This window comes from Natator depressus, chromosome 8, assembly GCF_965152275.1.
Source record: "Natator depressus isolate rNatDep1 chromosome 8, rNatDep2.hap1, whole genome shotgun sequence".
NCBI classification, from domain to species: domain Eukaryota; kingdom Metazoa; phylum Chordata; order Testudines; family Cheloniidae; genus Natator; species Natator depressus.
Genome location: NC_134241.1, coordinates 34,650,351 through 34,673,823, shown reverse-complemented (window position 1 = coordinate 34,673,823; position 23,473 = coordinate 34,650,351). Strand labels below are relative to the sequence as shown.

The following is a 23,473-nucleotide window of genomic DNA, read 5'->3' as shown; positions in this document are numbered from 1 at the left end:
TCTCCAATGGATATAGAGTCTCTCTGTCCAGATGGTTTTGTGTTACACTTTGTCCAACAGAAAATGTGTCTCTTATCAACTCGTTGCTACTCATCTTCTAAAATTCAGTTTATGAAAGGCATATTGACTTGAAAAGATTGGATGACATAAATGTGTAATTTTGCTCTCTCTTATTCTGTAGCAATAGGCACTGCTTTTGCCGTTCTGAGCAACCCTGAAAAACGATCACGATATGATCAATTTGGGGATGAGCAAGAGACTTTCAGCACTCCCCGGACTAGGAACTATGATTATTACAGGGAATTTGAAGCAGACATCACACCAGAAGAAATATTCAACATGTTTTTTGGCGGGCACTTCCCTACAGGTCAGTGTTCTGTCTATAGTGTTTTTGAAGTGTAAAGAGTTGGAAAGTTAGCTTTATTTGATACTGCTCAAGAACCTAAGGCCCTGTCTACACTACACAGCTAACTCAACATAGGCAGCTTACGTCAACCGCACTGTTGAGGTTTACGCACTGCAATGCTCCTCCCGCTGATTTAACTCTCTTGCTATGCTGACATAATAAAACCATCTCAACATTAGCTTCACAAATGTTATGCAGAGCACAGCAGGCTGCTATGACCATGGGAATATTTTCTTCATTCAGGTCTAACCTGCCAAAAAAGCAGCGCCAATGACCCTTTAATCAGCCAAATGCACATTCAACAGTCATTCTGCACCTGCTGAACCTGTTCTTGAAGTGCTTCTTGCTGCAGTCAAGGTTTCTGGTGTATGGCTTCATAAGTCACGGGAGCAAGGGGTTGGCTGGGTCCTAAGGATCACTATTGGCATTTCCACATCCGCAGTTAGACTCTTCAGGTCTGGAAAGAAAGTCCTTGCTTGCAGCTTTCTGTACAGGCCAGTATTCCTGAAAACGTGTGTCATGCACCTTCCTGGACCACCATGCACTGATGTCGGTGAAATGATCCACCACATCATGCAATACCACAGAAAAATAGCTCTTTCTGTTGATGTACTCCGTTGCAAGGTGGTCTGAGGCCAAAATGGGAATATACGTGCCATCTATCACACCCCGCAATTAGGGAATCCGTTGTTGCAAAGCCATCCATTATTTCCCGACATTGCCAAGAGTCACAGTCCTTTGTAGCAGGAGGAGATTAATGGTCCTGCACACTTGTATCACTACAACCCACATGGTGGACCTCTGTTTCACAACTGATCGGTAGCAGTCTGGAGTTGCCAGCTTCCATACAGCGATCACCACTTGCTTCTCCCACGTTAGGGCAGCTCTCATTTTGGTGTCCTTGTGCCAGAGGGCAGGGGCGAGCTCCGCACACGGTTCCAGGAAAGTGGTTTTGCACATCCGAGAGTTCTGCAGCCACTGCTTGTCATCCCATACCTGCATAATGATGCAATCCCACCACTCAGTGCTTATTTCCTATGCCCAGAACTGACAGTCCACTGTGTGCAGCTGCTCTATGAATGCCAACATCAGCCTTGAATTGTTTCTTTCCATGGCACATGGGGGCAGACACCACGGTGTCATCAGTCTCGTAGCTCATAAAATACTGCAGGATCAGCCACATTGTGTTCATAATGCTCATCACGATACAAGAGAGCAGTCCAGGATCCTTGCTTTCAGACAGAGATGATGGGCAGGAAGTTTACAGGGGCTGTTGAAAAGTGGTGCAAAATGTAGTAGGAAGCCCATAGAATGATTGGACAGAGAAAACTGCATCATGGACCACTGAGTGGCGGCTGGTGGTGAGTTGCACAGTGGGATAACTACCCACAATACACTGCTCTCTGTCGATGCAATAGCACTAACTGTGGACGCTTTCTGCTGTCACAAGGAGCATTATGTGGACATGCAAAAGTGGTTTAATTACAGCAGTGGATGATCGTCAACTTAACTTTGTAGTGTAGACATAGGTTTTACTATTCTGAAAAGTACAGTTAGGCTGATAACTAAAGTGACAGTTGCTGTTAATCTTTTCTCACTTTTTCCTTTTTACGTCTAGCAAAACTCCTGAGATACACAATCTTAAATTGAGTTTGTTGACTTCAGATTTTCAGAATGTGAAAACCTACCCTAACCTTGCTTTCTTCACATGTGCTACTTCAACAGCATTCCCACATGGTTCAGTGAACCATTCATGCTGTTGCTGCTCTGGTATGGCCAGCCAACAAACTACCAACCCCTGCCTGTGTCTTCTTGCCTCTCCTGAGAGTTCCTAACCAGTGCTGAGCTCCAGGGGTGAGAACCACTAATGCAGGAAGGGCTGAGGCAGGTTGAATTCCTTGTGGGCCACATTTTTAACTTCCAGCTGTAGTTGGTAAAACTGCTTCTTCTCTCTCCCTGTTGCCTGAAGCCAGAAATGGTTTGGAGGTGGGGAGGCGGTATTTATCTCCAGGGATCGGGAGTGTGCTTGCCAACCACATCAACTGTAGTGCTACTGTCATAGACAGCTCACTGAAGCCTTGTAGACACTGGCAAGTTTCTGCGCAGTAAAGCAGCTTTCTGCAGTGTAACTCCCGAGGTGCACACGCTGCCAAGCCACTTAGTGCGCAGAAACTGTGCAGTTGCAGCACTGTAAAAAGACCACCCCGACGAGAGGCGTACCACTTTCTGCATCAGGGTTACAGTGCCGCGGTGCCAGTGTAGACACCCTGGTCGATTACACTGCTGCGATTTGCCTCCAGGAGGTGTCCCACAATGCCTGTTCTCACCTCTCTGGTCATCAGTTTGAACTGTACGGCCCTGCCCTCAAGTGACCAGCCATGAGCCCCGCCCCTTAAATTCCTTGGGAATTTTGAAGGTTCCCTTCCTGTTTGCACGGTGACGCATACAGTGGTCTCAGCGCATCTTTCCAGGTGACCATACCTGCTCCACGCACCAGGCTATCCCCTGCTTAGAGCAGTGCTGAGCTGCTGGACCTCATGAGCATTTGGGGAGAGGAGGCTGTCCAATCCCAACTGCGCTGCAGCTGTAGGAATTATGATACCTACGGTCAGATTTCATGACAGAAAGGGGCCATGAGCAGGACACACTGCGGTGCAGGGTCAAAGTGAAGGAGCTGCGGAGAACCTACCATAAGCCGTGGGAGGCAAACTGCTGCTCCAATGCTGCCCGTTCTGCGAAGAGCTGGACGTGATACTCGGTGGTGACCCCATCTCCATTGCGAAGGCCACTGTAGATACTTCGGTGGCTCGCATGCCAGTCAAGAGTGGACTGAGCCAGGAGGAGGAAATCTTGGACAAAGATGTGTTGCGGGGAGGCAGAAGATGACTCAGAGGTCAGAGATGCATGCAGCCATGAGCTCTTCTCTACTCTGGAGTAAGCCAGCCATTCACAGCTGTCGAAACTTGGCGAAGCGCAAACAGGAGAGGAGGCCCCTGGTAAGTGGCTTTGATTTTGGAAATTGCTGAAGCGAGTTGTTGGGGGCAGGAGTGTTGCAGAAAGCAGGCATGTGTCTATGATGCACATACCACCACAGGCCTAGTCTAAGTGATGGAACAGTGTTGATTGACTCCCTCACTTCACGGGAATCTGCCTCAGAGTTCTCCAGGAAACTCTCATGGAGATACTGGGCAATCCGCTGCCACAGGTTCCTTGACCGAGCTGCTTTGTTTCTTGCCCCATTAACGGTAACTTTCCCACGCCAATCTGCCGTCACTGTGGGACCACATGAGGGCCAAGGCCGGAAGCCGCAGTCTTGGCGAAGATCCTCCCTTGAATCCCTGCTCACCCTAAGCAGTGAGATATCTTCCATAATGAACACAGCCTGTGGAAAATGTGGGGACAGTAATGATTGTAAGGCCCCTGCTACAATGCTGGCTCTCCCCGAGAGCCACATGCCCAGTCTACAGTATGGTCCTGGAACACTGATTTTCCCTGCCCCTGAGGTTACTCACCATTTTGGGGGTCTTGTGTCTCAAGTGTGCTTGCCTGGCGTCAGCCAGTTAGTGACAGGTACGTGAATAGTGGTTGTTTTAAATCACTGAATCAGTGGTCTGTGTGTTGCAAACAATAAATGTTTCTGTAAAATGTTGCATTTTGGCTTCACAGAGATGACCTTGGGAGCTCAGCCTCCCTCTTTGTTATTGCCAGCTGAACGGCTGCGCAGAATTAGAAAGTGGCCACGAAGAACTAAAGAGGATTTTCTGTGATGTCGTGACACATTCCATGGCCAAAAAACAAGAATTGAAGGAGTGGCGGGACAGCAAGAAGAGGGACCGAAAGGAGAACGCGACACGCCAGAACAAAGCCACGGAGCGGCTCTTAAAGGTTATGGAATGCCAAGCGGACATGCTCCAGGTGCTACTAGCACTGTAAGCCGAGCAGCTCTGCACCCACCCTCCCCTGCAACCACTCTTGCAAAACTCTTTCCCATGCACTCCCAGACGCTGCCAACACAGTTTTATGAACCTCCTGGCTCCAGTCTGTACCCTCTGCATTCCACTCTTGCCCTGTCACAGTCCAGCCCTGCGGACTCCCAGTACCCATTGCAGACAACACCCGTCCCTCTGCAGTTTAGCCCTGCTGAACTACAGTACCCGTTGCACTATACTCCAAAAGACAAGGTTGTATATGACACCTGGACATACACAAATCTTTAACCATCCACAGACCCCACCTCTTCCTGGGACCCTCCCTTCCCCCACTCTCTACAGCTGATGTCGTTTTTTTGTTTGTCTCTCCCTTCCCTTTGTTGCTTTTTAATAAAATAATTGTTTTGGTTTGAAAGCAATCTTTATTCCATTAATTGAAAGCAAACCAAGCCCTGCGAAGCAACAGGCAATTTTCTTAAACCTTCACAGTGCATCATCTGCACCAGTCACGACGACCTCCTAGCCTCACAAGCACTGCACTCCCGAGCATAGCAACAAATATTAGTGGCTTTCAGCTTCAAATTGCTGCCTCAAGACATTCCTGATCCTTATGGTCCCACGCTGCCCGCCCCTCCAGTAACCCTGTCTCTGGCTGTTCAAATTCAGCCTCCAGGCACTGAGCCTCAGCAGTCTAGCCCTGAGTGAAGCTTTCACCCTTCCTTTCACAAATATGGAGTGTACAGCACGCGGCTAAAAGCATAGGAATATTGTCATCGGCCAGGTCCAGCCTCCCATATAGGCAGTGCCAGAGGGCCTTTAAACAGCCAAAAGCACACTCAACAGTGATTCTGCACTTGCTCAGTCTTTTGTTGAACCACTCCTTGCTGCTGTTAAGGTTCTCCATGTATGGCTTCATAAGCCACGGCATTAGGGCTAGGCAGGGTCTCCCAGGATCACAATGGGCATTTCGATTTCCCTTATGGTGATCTTTCGGTACGAGAAGAAAGTCCCTGCTTGCAGCTTCCTGAACAGGCCAGTGTTCCAAAAGATGTGTGAGTCATGAACCTTTCCAGATCAGTCTGTGTTAATGTCCGTGAAATGCCACGGTGATCCACGAGCAGCTGGAGAACCATAGAGAAATACCCCTTCCGATTAATGTACTTGGTGGCTAGGTGGTCTGGTGCCAGAATTGGAATATGCATGCCATCTATCGCTCCTCCGCAGTTAGGGAAGCCCATTTGTGCAAAGCCATCCACAATGTCACACACGTTGTCCAGAGTCACGGTCTTTCGTAGCATGATGTGGTTAATGTCTCTGCACACTTGTGTCAACACAAGTCCAACAGTCAACTTTTCCACTCCAAACTGGTTAACGACCAATTGGTAGCAGTCTGGAGTACCCAGCTTCCACAGTGTAATTGCCACCCGCTTCTCCAACGGCAAAGCAGCTCTCATTCTCGTGTCCTTGTGCCGCAGGGCTGGGGCGAGCTCATCACACAGTCCCATGAATGTGGCTTTCCTCATCCAAAATTTCTGCAGCCACTGCTCATCATCCCAGACGTGCATGACAATGTGATCCCACCACTCAGTGCTTGTTTCCCGAGCCCAAAACCAGCGTTCTACTGTGATCAACACCTCTGTGAATGCCACAAGCAATCTCATGTTATAGATAGTACGCATGGCGAGATCAATGTTGAACTCCTCTTGCCTTTGTAGTTTAAGGAATAACTCCACTGCCACTCATGTCTTGTTAGTGAGAGCAAGCAGCATACTGGACAACAGTATGGGATCCATTCCTGCAGAGCGTGCAGTACACAAACCATTGAAAGATGGCACCAAATGTGGACAGAAGCACAGGGATTGCTGGGATGCGAAGTAATGCATCACGGGGCATTGGGACTGGACCCAGGATGACCCGTGACCCCCTCCACCTTCCCACAACTCCTACCAGCAGAAGAGGAAGAGATGCTCTGTGGGATAGCTACCCAGAATGCACCTCTCTGAATACCGATGCAAGTGCTGCAAGTGTGAACACACTATTGCACAGGCAACTGACAGTGTGAACACATAACAGTGGTTTCCCTTCAGCGCTCTCTGAGCAGCGATGTAACTGCCGGCGCTGTAACTCTGCCAGTGTAGACATACCCTGAGTAAATGCAGATGTGCCACGACAGCTGCTGTGAGCGCTCCAGATACAATAGAGTATTGCATCGATCCATAACCACAGATGCATATGAAAGGAAAAGCTCCATACATTTGGCTTGAATACTGCAGAAATAAAGAACAAAAGGTCATAGGTCTACCTTCAGATTCACTGGAAGGCATCACCGCATGTCTTCTACATACCTGGGCATGGGATACAGCTGCACTTCGAGCTTGGGGAGGGGCTAGCTACCCAAGTAAATACCTAGGGTCTTAGACATGATCACACTCAGGGCAGCTAGCCCCTTGCGCCACCGCAGCTACGCTTCTGTTTTTAGCACACTAGCTTGATCAGAGCTGGTGTGGGTGTGTCTCAAGCTAGAATTTATACCTCCTGTTCAACATGTGGACATACCCATAGATTCAAGACTTGTAGCAGTGCTGTGTGCGTATCTGAATCCAAATCTTTTTGGCTCCTGCATTTTTAAAATAACTAAAAACAGAGATTTCCAAATGATTAGTGGAATACACATGTAGACTTGGGTAGAAAATAATACATTTTAAAGATACACTGGTATTTTCCCTGCTAAGATTGGAGTTCAAAGATCTCTTGATAACACTGTATTTAGCACCTGTGTTGTGTTTTTCACCTTCAAAGTGTCATACAAACATCACAGTAATCACTAACACCTAAAGCAGAGGAGGGATCTATGTTACTTATACTGATTATAATTATGGTGATTTAATATGGCGTCATTCATCTAAAAGAATCCTAAAGTACTCTACAAACATTACCAGCAAATTTACAAACTCTGGGCCAAACCCAGCATTGGCACAATTCCCATTGATTTTGCTGAAAGTTGCACCTGCTTACACCAGTCACTTTATCCACTACTGAAAAACAACCACTTCTGGCATGTGGCAGCTATTCAACAGCACCCAGCAACATTATACAGCAGTTTAGAACAAGAAGTGGAACAGCATTTGAAACTGCAGGAGGAATTTAGATGTCAGTGATACCAACTATAACAGGTGAAACAGAGTACCGAGTTAAGCTCTTGACAGATAACAAAGGCCTTGTCTGCACTACAGAGTTTTGTCGACAAGTCAGCTTTCATCAACAAAACTGTGGAGGTGTACACACTAGAATGCTCCTTCTGCCAACAAAACTCTCCTGCTTTGACGACAAAATAAAACCACCTCAGTGAGAGGCATAGAACTTTTTGCAGCAAAGTTATATCGACAGTGTGTAGACACTGTGCTTGGTTATGTCACTATAAATGGCCTCCAGGAGGTGTCCGACAATGCCCGTCCTGACCACTCTGGTCAGCAGTTCAAACTCTGCTGCCTGAACTCAGGTACACAAGCATCTGTCTCTCCCTCTTTAAATGCCCAGGAATTTTTGAAACTCCACTTCCTGTTTGCTCGGCCTGGACAGCTCACATCACCTCTTTGCAGCAGACCACGCAGCAAATGCTCTCCCCCTTGGAGCACACCTGAGTTGTTGCATTTGCTGGCTCTGTGGGGAGAGGACGCTGTGCAGTTCCAGCTCCGCTCCAGCCGTAGGAACTTGGATACCTACAGTCAGATTTCTCATGGCATGTTGGATAAGGGCTACAAATGCGATACCCATCAGTACCGTGGGAAGATAAAGGAGGCGTACCAGAAGGCAAGGGTGTCAAGCCATCGCTCTGGTCCTGCACTGGAGACCTGCTGCTTCTATAAGGAGCTGGACTCCATACTTGGCAGCAACCTTGCCTCCACCCCAAGAGCCCTGTGGATACCTCAATGGGGCTAGAGACAGCAGACTCAACCCCGAGAACAGAGTCATGGACGAGGAGGTCAAGTTGGAGAACAATGTGGAGCACACGGCAGGGTCATCCGGTGGTGCGGCAAGTCAGGACCTCTCTTCCACTCCAGAGAGGTCTAGCCAGTCCCAGCAGTCCGTCTCTGGCGCACATGATGCAGGAGAGGAGAGCTCTGGTGAGTGATCTTTTTGAGTTGTTGCTGCTTGGTTATATGAGGTAGAGCTGTCCTTTGCTTTGTATATTCTAGAAGTGGGTGAAGGGATAGAAATGTACTAGGCTAGTTGCGTTTGTGTGTGCTTCACATTCCCCAGTGCAGCTAAGCAGTGTGGTGGAACAGTGTGTTAATACACACCGAAACATCACGAGAAGCCTCCAGAGAACTCTCTAGGAAACTTCCCTAGAGGTCCCTTCAATCCTCTGCCGAAGGTTCCTTGGCAGAGGTGCTTTATTCCTTCCCCCATTGTAGGAAACTTTCTTGCGCCAATCAGCAATCACTGTGCAGGGACCAAAGCAGCACGCAGGTGAGCAGCATATGGACCCGGTCTGAAGCCACACGCATGCAGCAGATGCATTGTTGCTTAACTTCAGGAGTGAGATATCCACTTCAGTGACCCCCACCTGTGGAAAATGGTGGCAGAATTTATAGTATTGTCCCTAGTTGCCTGCAATGATCCCCTTAAAAAAACACTTCCTAGATCTTTTGCCCCATCTTGAACGTCCTCCCCCCCCAGCCAAACTCACCATGGTTAGGGTATTAGTGAAACTGTGTGCTTGCCAAGGGACAGTGAGAAACTCATTCATATGTAAAAAGAGGTGTATTTTACTACCATGATTCGATGCTGTGTGCACATACTTCTGTTTGTTGTGCTTCTGCAGACTTGGCTGTCAGGGGAACCCCCTACACACTGGCGGAGCACCTCCGCCAGATAAGGACGCAAGCAAGGAGGACATATTTCAAGAGGTGTTCCAATACTCGGAGACTGAAAAACAAGAACGCAGGGTATGGAGCGAGTCTTTAAAGGAAAATTTTAAAATAGACAGGCAGGACAGAAAGGAGAGCCAGGAGCAAATTTTAATGGGCCGTGAGCAGATGATAAAACTGATAGAGGAGCAAACAGAGATGTTGAAGTCCCTAATCACGCTGCAGGCAGAACACATGCGTGTTCGCCCTCCCTGCAGCTGATACAGAATTGTGTTCCATGTTCTCCCAAATGCCTTCCACAAGTTCCTTGCAACTTCCTCGCCTGTGTCAATACCCTGTTTACTTCATCCCTTCTGACAGCTTCCAAAATTATAGCTGGACTTACACACCTATACTGCCCTTCACTGTTGTCTACTTAATTGGTATTTAATAAAAACATACTCTCTGAAAGATAACCAGTCTTTGTCTCCTATATGCGGTTGTTGCAGCTGGAATTAATACACAGTGCAATTTGATCGTTTGCTGAGTACAAATCCTGGTCAGGAATCATCAACATTTTCATGCAAAGTGGCAAATAAATAAAGCATGGCAGAGTGCTGTGTATAGAAAAACACATTACTGGTGCTTATTATCAAAATGGTGTCTTGAATAGCCTCTCATTGTGCCCCTCTAATTGCCCTGGTATCTGGCTGCTCAAAATCAGGTGATCCACCTTCATGCTCCACTTCAGGGGAAATTTTTCACCCTTAGTCTCACAAATATTATGGAGTGCACAGCAGGCTGCTATGACCATGGGAATATTTTCCTCATTTAAATCTAACCACTCATAAAGACAGTGCTAGTGTGCTTTTAGTCTGCCAAAGGCACATTAAGCAGTCATTCTGCACCTGCTCAGCCTATTGTTGAAGCACTCCTTACTGCTGTCCAGGTTTCCCGTGTATGACTTCTTGAGCCATCGGAGTAAGGGGTACACTGGGTCTCCCAGGATCACATGGGCATTTAAACATCCCCCACTGGAATATTCTGGTCTTGAAAGAAAGCTTGGAGCTTTCTGTAAAGACAAGTGTTCCTGAAGATGTGTGCGGCATGCATCTTCCTGGACCACCCCACACTGACATCCGTGAAATGTCCGCCGTGATTCCATCGCAAGATGGTCCAGGGCCAAAATTGGAATATGTGTGCCATCTGTCGCCCCACTGAAGTTAGGAAATCCCATTGCCGCAAAGCCATCCAGTATTTCACGCACATTGCCAAGAGTGTCAGTCCTTTGTAGCAGGATGTGATTAAGGACCCTGCACACTTGCGTTAATGCAGCCCCAACGATGGACTTCCCAGTCACCAGATGCCACACAGCAATCCACACACGCTTCTCCACCAAGAGGACAGCTCTCATTTTGGTGTCCATGTGACGCAGGGCTGGGGTAAGCTCTGCACACAGTTCCAGGAGGGTGGCTTTCCGCATCTGAAGAAAGTCAAGGAAAGTGTGGGCCCCTTACTGAATGAGGGAGGCAACCTAGTGACAGAGGATGTGGAAAAAGCTAATGTACTCAATGCTTTTTTTGCCTCTGTCTTCACGAACAAGGTCAGCTCCCAGACTACTGCACTGGGCTGCACAGCATGGGGAGGAGGCGATCAGCCCTCTGTGGAGAAAGAAGTGGTTTGGGACTATTTAGAAAAGCTGGATGAGCACAAGTCCATGGGGCCGGATGCGCTGCATCCGAGAGTGCTAAAGGAGTTGGCGGATGTGATTGCAGAGCCATTGGCCATTATCTTTGAAAACTCATGGCGATCGGGGGAAGTCCCGGACGACTGGAAAATGGCTAATGTAGTGCCCATCTTTAAAAAAGGGAAGAAGGAGGATCCTGGGAACTACAGGCCAGTCAGCCTCACCTCAGTCCCTGGAAAAATCATGGAGCAGGTCCTCAAGGAATCAATTCTGAAGCACTTAGAGGAGAGGAAAGTGATCAGGAACAGTCAGCATGGATTCACCAAGGGCAAGTCATGCCTGACTAATCTAATTGCCTTCTATGATGAGATTACTGGCCTGTGGATGAGGGGAAAGCAGTGGACGTGTTGTTCCTTGACTTTAGCAAAACTTTTGACACGGTCTCCCACAGTATTCTTGCCAGCAAGTTAAAGAAGTATGGGCTAGATGAATGGACTATAAGGTGGATAGAAAGTTGGCTAGATTGTTGGGCTCAACGGGTAGTGATCAATGGCTCCATGTCTAGTTGGCAGCCGGTATCAAGTGGAGTGCCCCAAGGGTTGGTCCTCGGGCCGGTTTTGTTCAGTAACTTCATAAATGATCTGGAGGATGGTGTGGATTGCACCCTCAGCAAGTTTGCAGATGACACTAAACTGGGAGGAGAGGTAGATACGCGTGAGGGTAGGGATAGGATACAGAGGGCCCTAGACAAATTAGAGGATTGGGCCAAAAGAAATCTGATGAGGTTCAACAAGGACAAGTGCAGAGTCCTGCACTTAGGACAGAAGAATCCAATGCACCGCTACAGACTAGGGACCAAATGGCTAGGCAGCAGTTCTGCAGAAAAGGGGACCTAGGGGTTACAGTGGACGAGAAGCTGGATATGAGTCAACAGTGTGCCCTTGTTGCCAAGAAGGCCAATGGTATTTTGGGATGTATAAGTAGGGGAGTTGCCAGCAGATCAAGGGACGTGATCGTTCCCCTCTATTCGACATTGGTGAGGCCTCATCTGGAGTACTGTGTCCAGTTTTGGGTCCCACACTACAAGAACGATGTGGAAAAATTGGAAAACGTCCAGCGGAGGGCAACAAAAATGATTAGGGGACTGGAACACATGAGTTATGAGGAGAGGCTGAGGGAACTGGGATTGTTTAGTCTGCAGAAGAGAAGAATGAGGGGGTATTTAATAGCTGCTTTCAGCTACCTGAAAGGTGGATCCAAAGAGGATGGATCTAGACTGTTCTCAGTGGTAGCAGATGACAGAACAAGGAGTAATGGTCTCAAGTTGCAGTGGGGGAGGCTTAGGTTGGATATTAGGAAAAACTTTTTCACTAGGAGGGTGGTGAAGTACTGGAATGGGTTACCTAGGGAGGTGGTGGAATCTCCTTCTTTTTTGGTTTTTAAGGTCAGGCTTGACAAAGCCCTGGCTGGGATGATTTAGTTGGGGATTGGCCCTGCTTTGAGCAGGGGGTTGGACTAGATGACCTCCTGAGGTCCCTGCCAACCCTGATATTCTATGATTCTATGATCTGAAAGTTCTGCAGCCACTGCTCGTCATTCCAGACCTGCGTAATGATGCGATCCCACCAGTCAGTGCTTGTTTCCTGAGCCCAGAAGCAACAGTCCACTGTGTGCAGCTGCTCCATGAATGCCAAAAGTAATCTGGTGGTGTTTCTTTCCATGGTGCACAGCAGGTCAGGCACCTCTGATTCCTGTTCAGATTGGGTGCTTATGATATACTGCATGACCAGCGGTGATGTGGTCATAACAGTGACCACAACAGTAGAGAGCAGTGCAGGCTCTGGGCACACAGTAAACAGGGGTCATTGAAAAATGCCACGAAAAACAGTCAGAACCTGGGAGGGGATAGCTTAGTGGTTTGAGCATTGGCCTGCTAAGCCCAGGGTTGTGAGTTCAATCCTTGAGGGGGCCATTTAGGGATCTGGGGCAAAAATTGGGGATTGGTCCTGCTTTGAGCAGGGGGTTGGGCTAGATGACCTCCTGAGATCCCTTCCAACCTTGCTATTCTGTGATTCTATGAACCTCATGGAATGATGGGACAGGAAAAAATGAGTCATGGGACATAGATCCCGCACCCATGATGCACTGCGATCCACTCCACCATTCCACAGTTCCTAGCTGCAGAAGGTGGCAAGTAGGATAGTTACCCACAGAGCACTGCTCTCACTGTGGATGCTAAAGCTGTGGATGTGCCCCACCAACAAAAGGAGCATTGTGTGAACATCCACAAGCGATGTAATTATACCATTTTTTGATCATTGGTGTAACTTGCATCAAAAAAACTCTAGTGTAGACAAGGCCTAAATGAGGTTGTTACAGATTCTGTGGCAAAGAAAATTAAGGGAGCACAGGGATTTTCATTACAACTCCCTATTAAAACTAAATAGCTATGATTTTAGAACGTTTTTTTCTTCCCGTTTGCTATACAACTAAACATCTTCCTTGCAGTTCTTTTGCAAAGCAGAAATTGTGTATGCTTTGCCTACTTCAAGCTTAAACAAAGCTTAAAATTGTTTTGATATTCAAACCAAATCATAACTTCCTCCAACCAAATTAAATTAAATTAAAACCAAATCGTAACTTCCACCTCACTTTTGAGATGAACTTTCTGTACCTTTTCCTAGCTCAAAGGTTATTTTTCTCTTTAATTGAGGAAAATCCATCCAGCTATTTTGGTGCCCATGCACAAACCCCATGTGCAGCAAAACGGTTGTAAGCTGCAGCATAGTCTTTTTGGGTATTGGAGTTGAAAACCTTTGGAGATGAGCAAAACTAAAGTTCCACACCTAACTTTTTCTTATGCTGGTAGGGCATTCTGCGTGAGGGTCCTGGGATCTTGGAACTTGCTCCCTCCGCTTTGTCTGAAATATTCTGAACTTGATGTCCTTCTGTGCATGCCACAAAAACCATTCGGGTTTTGAAGAGATGGAAGATATGGACCAAGAGGCATTAGGGGATGGAAAGGAACATTTCTGTTCCTTTCCATTTGCTGGCCAACTGAGCCCTATTGGTCTACACTTTTAGATCAACCCCTGAATGCCATAGTTAAGTTGACCATACTTCCAGTGTGATGCGGCGAGGTTGACGGAAGAATTCTTCTATCAACCTAGCTGCTGCCGCTCAGGGAGGCAGATTACCAGCATTGACAGAAAGACCCCTTCTGCTGATATAGGAAGCGTCTACGTAACTGTGCCACTGTAATGCCCAGAGTGTAGACCTGCCCTGAATTAATTTGTTACTATTTGTTTGAATGCTGCAAGTAGGCTGAGTTTATGGTATCAATGGGATTTTTTTTAATGCTGCTGGATGGTCATTATGCTGTTGTAAATAATTGGCAGGGTGCCTCAAGCTTTGTGTATGGGCATTTTGTTATTTAGACTTTAATAAATAAAAGTCAAGAATTTATTTTAAGTTCAGTGTCTTGGAACAATGTTATCTTGCCCATGTTTGTAAAGTGCTTTGAGAATCTTGGATGAAGGATGTTATAGAAGTGTAAAGTTATATTAATTTCATGCGGGCTTAAAGATGGAGTCATATTTCTATGATTCTGATTAGGACAAACATTTTGAATTTGGAGCCTCTACTACAAAAGAGTTCTGAATTAGAAAGGAAAGAGCATAGCTATTCTGGTGTTCATGTGATGTAAAATTCATAGCTTTAAAAATTGGTAGAGCTTTTTAACAGCATCATTCTGATCAAAATAGCTTGTGCTTCTTTCTTCCCCCATCTTAGAAGTTCTAAAATAAATCAGCTATATACTGTGTCTCTCTTTAGCCTACAAGAAAAGGAAATCCTGAATTGTATTCTTTATCAAGTAGTACTTCTCCTTAATCTCTTCTCTCATTACAAAATCCTTAATGAGGCAATAAAGAGCTCAAAGAAAGAGAACAGAAATGATTACAGAAGGGCAAATTTAGTAATTAAGAGCAGCCTAATTTATGGACTGAATGATAAAGGATATTTCTTATATTTGGAGCCTCAGGCAAAATAGTCTCTCAATGGGTCATGTTAAAACTCATGTGAAAGCAAGAGTTGCAGTATAAAAACCCCAATGAGTCTCTGGTTGTTGGTTTTTTTTAGGAAATTAACTGAGATGGTTTTGCACCAAGTTTTGCTTTGCCTTTGGTGGTGGTGTTTTTCTTTTTTCTTTTTTTTTAAAAAAACATTCATTTTCTCTTGGCACACCAATACCCCAGCATGCTGCATACTGGCTAGCTCCCATGTGCTGTTTTGGAATTTCAGTTCTGAGTTGTATTATTTGAAGTTTACAATCTGGCCTTTCATGACTATGCCTGCTAACTCAGGCCATTTACTGTAAGATGGTATAGCCAGCTAGAATTTCTGAGGAATATTAGATGCCTGCAATTGAATGAAAATGGCTAGTTCACCTCTTTGGGTTTTTTTAAAACAGGAAATATTCATATGTTTTCAAATGTGACACCAGACGCCCACTATTATCGGCGACGACACCGAAATGAGAGAGCCTGGATGCAGGACAAAGAGGAGGACGAGAACAGGCCTCAGGTACTGTGGGAGGAAGCTGTTAGCTTTAAATATTGATCATGGCTACAGTGGGTGCACTTCAAGATCATATTGGTTTCAGCAATGTTCCCTATACAGTAGAACCTCAGAGTTACAAACACCAGAGTTACAAACTGACCAGTCAACCACACACCTCATTTGGAACCAGAAATATGTAATCAGGCAGCAGCAGAAACAAAACAAATACAGTACGCTACTGTGTTAAATGTAAACTACCAAAAAAAAAATAAAGGGAAAGTTTAAAAAAAAAAGATTTGACAATGTGAGCAAACTGTGTCTGTACTTGTTTCATTTAAATTAAGATGGTTAAAAGCAGCATATTTCTTCTGCATAGTGAAGTTTCAAAGCTGTATTAAGTCAATGTTCAGTTATAAACTTTTGAAAGAACAGCCATAATGTTTTGTTCAGAGTTATGAACATTTCAGAGTTACAAACAACCCATTCTGGAGGTGTTCGTAATTCTGAGGTTCTACAGTTCTTAAAATGGGGAATGCCTCTAGAACCAGTAATATTTTTACAACCGGAAAGGACTTTTTATGTGGGACCACTGTACTTGTCTCTTTATTTGCTACTTCCAACATGTATCTTATTGCGGGGGGGCTCAGAAAAGAGCTACAGTCTTTCATCAGTTGAAATGGATCAGTAGTGGCTGAAAATCATTACCATCCAATGTCAGTTGTGTAGCCTAATGGAAAATACATTTGTGGTGTGGACAGACAAGTGTTCATATCACATGCAGTTGCAGTGAGCATTCTTGTTGGTAATCTTGATACAGACACCAAGGACTGAATAGCTACAGACTGCTTTCTGCTCTTCCCCGTAAGGGCCAAAGTTGAGGCAGGTGGGCAAGACAATGTAAAAAGAAACTTACGCTGTTACTGTCCAGGCGGTTTGTTTTATGGAGTAACAAAAAACTTTTGTCCCTAGAGCATCACTGTTTCACTTGCACTAAATTCACTTACTTTGAAAAACATATTCAAACAAATAAAAGAAAATACACATATATAATTCCAAACTACACTATGTATTGTTTATTAAACTGTAACATTCTTAAGAGTTTCAGAGTGGTAGCTGTGTTAGTCTGTATCAGGAAAAACAACCAGAAGTTCTTGTGGCACCTTAGAGACTAACAAATTTATTTGGGCATAAGCTTTCGTGGGCTAAAACCCACTTCATCAGATGCATGGAGTGGAAAATACAGTAGACTGGTATAAATACACAGCTCATGAAATGATGGGAGTTGCCTTACCCAGTGGGGAGTCAGTGCTAACGAGCCAACTCAATTAAGGTGGAAGTGGGCTATTCTCAACTGTTGAAGGGGTGACTACCAAGGGAGGGGGGAAAATCACTTTTTGTAGTGCTAATGAGGCCAATGTAATCAAGGTGGTCCATTTCAAACAGTTGACAAGAAGGTGTGAGTATCAGAAGGGGGAAATTAGTTTTTGTAGTGACCCATCCACTCCCAGCCTTTATTCAGGCCTAATTTGATGGTGTCCAGTTTGCAAATTAATTCTAGTTCTGCAGTTTCTCGTTGGAGTCTGTTTTTGAATTTTTTTTGTTGAAGAATTGCCACTTTTAAGTCTGTTATTGAGTGTCCGGGGAGACTCAAGTGTTCTCCTACTGATATTTGAATGTTACAATTCTTGATGTCTGATTTGTGTCGATTTATTCTTTTGCGTAGAGACATTCTCTGGTTTGGCCAATGTACATGGCAGAGGGGCATTGCTGGCACATGATGGCATATATCACATTGGTACATGTGCAGGTGAACAAGCCCCTGATGGTGTGGCTGATGTGGTTAGGTCCTATGATGGTGTCCCTTGAATAGATATGCGGACAGAGTTGGCAGTGGGGTTTGTTGCAGGGATTGGTTCCTGGGTTAGTGTTTTTGTTTTGTGGTATGTAGTTGCTGGGACTGGGAGTGGATAGGTCACTACAAAAACTAATTTCCCTCTGCTGATACTCGCACCTTCTTGTCACCTGTTTGAAATGGGCCACCTTGATTGCATTGGCCTCATTAGCACTACAAAAGTGATTTTCCCTCCCTAGGTATTCACCCCTTCTTGCCAACTGTTGAGAATAGGCCACTTCCACCTTAATTGAATTGGCTCGTTAGCACTGACCCCCCCACACACACACTTGATAAGGCAACTCCCATCTTCTATATGTGGTGTATTTATACCTGCTTATTCTTAAAAGTTTCAGTCATTGGGTAGAAAATAAATCTTAAGTATTTTATGGGATTTGAGAAAAAAAATTGTAAATTTTAGAAACTACAGGGCACCTGTAGATGTAAACTGTATCCAAGCAGGGTGTTCCTGGAACTGCGTTGCCACCTGGCAGCACAGTGTGCACATACTTTATGAGGGAAAAGATATTTGACTTATAAATGGAATTGTGCATTAAAGAAACTTTGCAAAAATTTGATTTGGAGAAAACTTATTTATTTGAAATTTAAGTTATTAAAGTCTTTTTCTAATAAAGGTAATTCTGAAATTTAACTAGTTTGAAATGTAAATGTCACACTTCTTCTGTAAACTCAAGTGTAGTCTCTGTTCTTGTTGTCTGTTTAACATCTGATACGTTCTCTACCTAGAGACAGCATTGCATCCTGCCTTTTATGAGCTGTAGGTCTTATTCCCATCTCTAACTTTTATCATCCACTCACTATGGTTGTCCATTTCAGAATACGTACTCTGCATTTATTCAGTTGCTGCCGGTTTTGGTGATCATAGTTGTGTCAGTTATAACTCAGCTGATGGCCACTAATCCACCGTACAGCCTGTTCTACAAATCGTAAGTCCAATTTTTAAAAAACTGTTTATCTGATCTAGGTTACTTGGGGTGGGGAGGTAGAGGGATGCTGGACTTAATAAAGAATTCACTAACTTTTCCTATCCGCTCTCTGCAGAAAGCATTATCATTTTGGAATTAAGGGACTAGGGCTATTTCAATTTTTATTGGTTGGTTTTCCTAGGCACTACCATAATACAAAACCATCAAGGAGCAGGGCCCCATTGTGACAGGCTATATACAGACAAGTAAGAGAAGACAGTCCCTGCCCCAGAGAGCTCACCATCTGGTTTAAAACACTTTCATAGAGTGGGCTAATAGCATTAGCACCTTCTAAGCCAGCAGGAGCTGGAGCATTACAGAGCAACCTGGTTAGCCCTGGAAGGAGTGGGGAATGCCTAGCATTGTTCTAATCAGGGCTTGGGGAAAACCCACTTGCCTGTTCATCCAGCGCAAGTAGAAATGCTGTCCAAGAGAGCAGGCCAATTCGGGATGGAGAGCTGGTGGGGGGATTTTCCCTTGGGGGAGAGTAGAGCCACCCAAGTAACGCTAGTTGTTTTTTTGGGGAAAGGAGCAGTAGCTAGGTGGAGCTGTAAGGCATGAGACCTGTGTCCTCAGGATGGCAGCGATGGCAGCAGCAAAGGCACCTGCAAAAGTTCTGGAGTTGCGAAGGTATTGTTGATTTGAATGGTAGGAAGGATGTGCATGGTTGATTTATACACCAGTGTAAATCTGATATCCATGGGCTTGGGGTTGTGGACTGCAGGTGTTTTTCAGTTGGATGAATAGGTGTCAGGGAAACATTGCAGACCCTCCTTTCAATCCAAAGCAGTTCTCTCATGCCAGTACTGGAATAGTATTAGCTTGGTGTTCAATCCTTGCTGGCTCAAAAGGCTTATCATGACTGTGGAGGAATATTTAAGGGGAGTTGGAACAAGTAGGTGGGAAAGAAACCTGCAGTACTGAACGCTCAGCCCACGGGGGTTCTGCTTTGTTAATCAGGAATAAAATGAGTTTGAGGGTTTAGGCATTTGCCTCCTTGCAGTTTTGTCATTTAAAAAGCAAATAGCTGTTTTGCAGCAAAATTCCCCCCTCCTTTTGGGGCATTGTCACACGTTGTTTCCTCCTTCACTTGGGCGTTCCCAATGCTGAGAGTTGTTGGTTAGGTGACAAACTGGAGCATGTGTGAGAGGAAGAGCATAGACACAAAGCGTTCACTTCGGATGAAATCCAGTGTTTGAAAGGTCTGGGTTTGCTCCCTTTAAAGAACGGGGGTCATTTCAGATTTCAGGGGGGGCAACTTCTTGCAGGAGTCTAGGGGCTGCTTTGGCCCCTGGCAGCTGTTGGATGTTTTGAAGGATAAAAGGTAAAAATCAGTCTGTTTCATTTGTTGTGGTTATTTCCTGTATTGTTAATAATAATTTATATAGGCTTTCTACAACAAAATTATCAACACAAGACAAACAGGAAACTTTTAAAGCTAAGCAATCTGCACCTGGGACCCACTGCCAAATAAAACCTAACTTTCAAGCTTATAAAGCAGCAAAGTTCAGACCATACAGGCTACAAATACAGTAAAATATTATTGATTCCAGATAGCAGTGCAGTCACACAGCAGTCTACTCCTACAGCTGCTTGCCAGATATCTCTGAAATGACTATGCAGGATCACCCATCTTCAGTTTTTAAAACATAAACGCGTGAAATTTAGTGCTCACACCATGCTTTTTAAAACCTTCTTTTCATCCCAATACCTTCCTGGCTTAGTGCAAGACTCCAACAACAACAACGACAACAAAAAACAAACGTCTTAAGCCCTTGACATAAAACATATTGTGCTTTCATTTGAAAAATGTGACAGAAAAACTTGAACTTCAGTTGCTGTTTGACAGGATAACAAAAGTGAAGATCTAATGATAAAATAACTGGGGGTGGAGGAAAGAAAAAAACGTGAGGCTGTGCATTTGCATTGCCATCCGTTTCTTGGCAAGCTCCAAGTGAGGGGTCAGCAGTCTGGCGTTGGTCACAAAAGGGAACACATATTGATTAAGGCATGTTTTAGGGGCTAGTGAGGTAGGAGTACGAATCCAGTCACTGCACTGCTGGAACAGAGGCAGTGGTGAGATTGAGGGACTCCTTCAGAGAGAGATCACAAGAACATCACATGAATACGTGAATCCTGTGCCACAAGGTGACTGTCAGGCTTCTTGTGGGTTGTATCTGCTCCCACCTCCTTAGCAGAGACAGCTCTCCCTGTCAGCTCAGCAGGAACAGGCAGGATAAGGTTTCACCACCCCTCCTGTTGTGGGCGGCTTGCTCCCTATCCTGCTGCCTGTGAGGTGGAGTTTCCAGACTTTTCAGTGAACTTCTGGGGGTTTTGCTGCCTGCCTTTCCCAGCACTTGCTCCCTCGTACCCCTTCAGCGGGACAGATGCCTGGCAGACAGGCTGCTCAGCATGCAGAAAGGTACCCACCCCACAGGCTTTGCCAGCAGCAGATGGCTCCTGCTCCAAGATACTGGCAAGCCCAATGGTCGGGAGCCCAGGCGGATGAGCTTTAGTCCTTAGTCTCTCCCCAGTGCAATGCAGAAGGACAATGATGCCAAGGGGGAGCTGCTGTGGGAGAGCTTTGCTTTCTGCCTCTGCCTGCCCTCAGCTACATGCTTCCTTTATCTTCAGCTGGGGCTGAGGCGCTTCATGGGGGAAGGAGGAAATTGCTCCTCCTAAATGGCACCCCTATTGGGGGTAGCGTAATTGGAACTTGCTGAGGTTGGACTCGCATTCTGTCCTTTTCCATGGGGCGTTTGTTTTTCAAGCTGCCCCAAAATTCTTATCACTGTTACCACAAGGTGTCAGCCTGCATGTCTGGCAGACAGCAAGAGACTCCCCCACTGAGTCTTTTGAGTTGTGCCAATCCCAAGTGAAACGCCCGTGGCTGCTCCCAGAATAGGCAGTCCTTCCTGCTGCCTCCGTGCCCTGTGATCCAAGAGAGTCACACTTCAGTCCTGCACATAGGCACATATGCTCTGCCTCTAAACCTTATCTTTAGAAATTAAACTCTACAAACTTCATTGTTCTTAGTGCAGAGAATAAAAACCCCAGACCTTAAGAGAGGAAGAAAAGAAGGTTTTTAATAAACCAAGAAGGAAGGGACAAACCGAACTGTGGAAGGAGGGAGAGGCATGTCAAATGGAGTGTGACCCTCCCTTCTTGGCTGCTTTCTCCTCATCCAGGGTAACAATTCTAAAGATGCAAAGAGAGGAGCCAAGAAGATTAGAAAGAAGAATATGGTTTAAACCAGCGGAGGAGGCTAGCTCCACACAGCTCTCCTGACTGCAGGGCAGTTTCAAAACATTTGAAGGAAGTGGAACCAGGATCACCCCTTATTCAGAATTCCACATTCTATAATTTGCCCTGGGGTACCTAAAATGTGAGGCAGTGGAAATCTACGTGGAATGGGCTATATGACTACAGTCACATTGCACCCTAAGATATTTGGCCCTGTGCCCTAAATGCACCCTGAAGACTGCTGTCCTTTCAAGTTTGTCCAGTCATTTCCCACTGATGTTGACAGGAGGCTGCTGGAAAGTGCAGGCAAACAAACAAAGCTGTGTTTGGGCCTTTTTGTCTTGGAAGTGACTTGACCAAGTTACCAAGAACTCCCCAGAAAAATGCAGTCTCATTAATGCATACTGTACTTGAGTTTGGGCAGTGTCAATTTTGAGGTTGCTCCTTTTAGATTCCATTTTTCATGTTAAATCTCTTTAGATATTGTGTCTTCATTGTGTTTTTCTAGCCAGTCACGTTTATTTCATCAGCTGTGTTAGGAAGGTGTAAGGTTGATTATGGAGCAGGGAGAAGTGTAATTTCTTTAGTGAATGATTGAGGGCGCTGTAGTTCTGCAATAGCTGCTGTGAAGAAGTTACAAGTATTTCCTGCTGAGAATATTGGAATGAAGGAGCACTTTTCTCTCTCCTTGCCTTTTTTTAACATTCCTTGATATTTCTGAACACATTTGTCTCTATGCTGTTTTCACAGGTCCATAGGCCATACCATTCCTAGAGAAACACAAAACCTGCAGGTGCCTTATTATGTTGATAAAAACTTCGAAAATAGTTATAAAGGAGCAGAACTTCAAGAGCTAGAGAAAACCGTTGAAAAGGATTATATAGACTATATCCAGACCAGCTGCTGGAAGGAGAAACAACAAAGTAAGTAATCTTTGTTGTTTATAAGTGTATAGGTACACATCACATAAAAGCCAGAGCATGGCTTTGTTTGAGCAGGTATTTCCATTATAAGCCCTAGCTTATGGAAATATATAACTTCCTAAACCATTGGTTCTCAACTTGCGGCCCAATCAGAACAGAGCTGTGGCCCATGTGACATCCTCAGGGCCATACAGGTAGTATATATATGGTGTGGATGCGGCCCACATAACACGTAGAGAGCTGCATATGCTACCCACGGTGGTAAATGTTTAGAACAGTGATTCTCACCCTAAATTACCTTTGCACTGGTTTTTGTCACACCTGCTCTCTTTTGTCACCTGGTGAATTCGTTGTTGAAAGCTTGACACAGATCTCTTTGGCTGATTTTAAGAGATGAGTTTGAAGTGTTTTTCACCAGTGGACTTTTTTTTTTTTCGGGTGCTTTCTTTTACACTTGAATAACTCAGGGTAGCAATGTTTTAAACATGAAATCCACCACATTTATTCATCCAATCTTTGACAGATTCAGAACATTTTTGAAAATGGCATTCACATACCATGTTACTTTGTATCACATTTTAAAAAGAGAGGCAGAAAGCATGTGCGTATTTGAATGTGCCACCTTTATTTGAGTCTGAGGTCATGTTTTTTACCATAGTCAAGCATTTATTTTACTTTAAGAAAATGGAATGCAAAAAGTGACAATCAATAAAATGTTGAGACTTTAAAATGCACAAAAAAGTTAGGAAATTCAAAATTATTATTCTCACATCAACCTTAACTTGGTCACATGGCACATATATATTAAGGCATAAACTTTAACACCATATAGTACTGATATCTGAATTGATGTGCATGGAACAAAGATGCAGTCCTTGTCCCTTTCTTACATTTTAACAAAATATACACACACAAGGGGAGCAAGTTATATGGGGAATCACAAGTTTGAATTTCCATAATTGAAATAACTAGACAAAGTGCATAGTATACTGAAAAAA

The 23,473-nt window shown here is 45.0% G+C and overlaps 1 protein-coding gene across 1 annotated transcript in view; it reads left to right on the top strand.

The window, feature by feature from the left end:
- The window catches only part of DNAJC18 (DnaJ heat shock protein family (Hsp40) member C18), a 42,064-nt gene that overhangs the window by 6,488 nt on the left and 12,103 nt on the right, over positions 1-23,473 (top strand). Inside the window, exons 4-7 of the mRNA XM_074960724.1 lie at positions 182-367; positions 15,344-15,456; positions 18,161-18,270; positions 22,303-22,475. Of these exons, the coding sequence (XP_074816825.1) occupies positions 182-367; positions 15,344-15,456; positions 18,161-18,270; positions 22,303-22,475 (582 nt within the window). The remainder of the gene's footprint in view (positions 1-181; positions 368-15,343; positions 15,457-18,160; positions 18,271-22,302; positions 22,476-23,473) is intronic.